This window comes from Sphaeroforma arctica (genome assembly GCF_001186125.1).
Source record: "Sphaeroforma arctica JP610 unplaced genomic scaffold supercont1.672, whole genome shotgun sequence".
Classification (NCBI taxonomy): domain Eukaryota; class Ichthyosporea; order Ichthyophonida; genus Sphaeroforma; species Sphaeroforma arctica.
The window spans coordinates 17772-19611 of NW_014039886.1; the positions used below are offsets into that span (position 1 = coordinate 17772).

The 1840-nt window shown below is 41.4% G+C and overlaps 1 protein-coding gene across 1 annotated transcript in view; it reads left to right on the plus strand.

Annotated features, from left to right (window-relative positions):
- SARC_07963 (hypothetical protein) overlaps nucleotides 1-1840 on the plus strand; it is a gene marked incomplete at its 5' end in the record, with an annotated part of 10809 nt that overhangs the window by 3208 nt on the left and 5761 nt on the right. The window contains 2 exons of the mRNA XM_014298070.1: nucleotides 552-780; nucleotides 1003-1072. Coding sequence (XP_014153545.1) covers nucleotides 552-780; nucleotides 1003-1072 — 299 coding nt within the window. The remainder of the gene's footprint in view (nucleotides 1-551; nucleotides 781-1002; nucleotides 1073-1840) is intronic.

The following is a 1840-nucleotide window of genomic DNA, read 5'->3' on the forward strand; positions in this document are numbered from 1 at the left end:
TCTTATCCGCTCCTGTGTGGATGACAGTAGTGAGACACTCGCAAGGAATCGGTCGCATAACCCGTTTGAAACTCACGTTTTGTAAAATGCACAGCCACTCGCACTACAACAATAACCCCTCCCCCCCCTCCTATACATTGCCTAATAAGGAAATTGCGGAGAGTATCGATATACGAAGTGCGCTCTTGTGTGATAATGGCTCATATTTCGAGTTCAACCCCACAAACACTCGCAATCCAGCCAAATGTACATATCTCTGCACGCCCACAATCAGGGAAGTTGTACTTTTATTTTTCTATCTATTTATATATCAACGAACATCTCACACCAACGAACATGGGTGTTCGAATATCCCCCTGCGCACTAATGTGCTGGGAAATGGTTGTCATAGACGAAGCGCATTGCTGCTCGCAATGGGTAGACGACTTCCGTGCCGACTACACAGTGGCGTCAAACACATTAGTTCACACTCATAGACCAGATATCGGTACACATCCCACTCACCCTCATAAACTCAGTATATGTACACCTCCATGCACACCTACATACAGGGAAACTACGGCGGATCGTCATAGACGAAGCACATTGTTGCTCGCAATGGGGTAACGACTTCCGACCGGACTACAAACAACTGGGTATTCTGCGCGTGCAGTTCCCAAAAGTGCCGATTATCGCCGTCACAGCCACTGCCACGCAGACGGTGTGGAGGGATGTAGTGTCAATCCTGCGCATACCCAAGTGTGTGACCTTCCGGGCCCCCATCGAACGACCGAATCTAAGGTATGTTGCGTATTATAGTTTGTCCGCATATAGGCTCGTCATAGCCAGTGAAACCGTCCCAAAAAGTGTCGCTTTTCGCGGCCACAACAACTGCCACTCAGGCGGTGTGGATAGAAGCAGTATCAATCCTGCGCAATCGTAAGTGTCTCATATTTAGAGACCCTAATTGAGCGGCCTAATATATACCGTCCCTTTTTGTCAATAATTATTTACCCAACACAGATATACTGTGGTGAAAAAGTTGGGGACCGGCAACGAATCCTTTGAGCAAGTCGGACATTTTATTTTGACGGTAAGAGAGTAGTCAGATTATGGTTGTAGATATATTTTCTTTTTGTCTTTTCTGCTTTGTCGGTTACAGCAAATAACAGTAAGCAATAAATTTTTCGTCTCCACTTCTTACTACTAGCTAGACAGGTAGACGAAGAATCTTTTCTAGTTGCACCGTCCTTGCACACAATAATATTCAAGGGTACTATAAAAGGTTACACAATGTCACAACCCTGACTACGTCAAGTATGCTTTTACGAAAAACTTCTTCAATTGTATTGATCTCATTCAATCGTATGTCGGTGTATGTACATTGAATTCATGTATATTTTCGGGCACTTTCTTGATAGGTCACTTGGAGTGAATCTACAGCTTGTTACCAGCCACTAATGTAGCTTGATTATGTGCAACAGTACAGATGACATTAGTGGCCATGGCTCTACACACCCCACATATAGCAATCAAAACCGCACACTACCATGTGTACTTGACGCCAGTGTCGCACAAAATACAAATTACGTAAATGTGTAGGTGCATGGCTATATATATATCTTTTATGATACAGATATGTACTTTACTCCTAAGCTAAAAATAAATATCCATATAAACATGTGTGTGTGTGTGTGTGTGTGTATGTATGTTTGTATATATATATACATATACAAATATATGTATATATATATACATATACATATATATGTATATGTACGTGTATATGTATATGTATATGGATATGCATGTATATATATTTATAAGTGTGTATGTGTGTATTTATATGCATATGTATTTA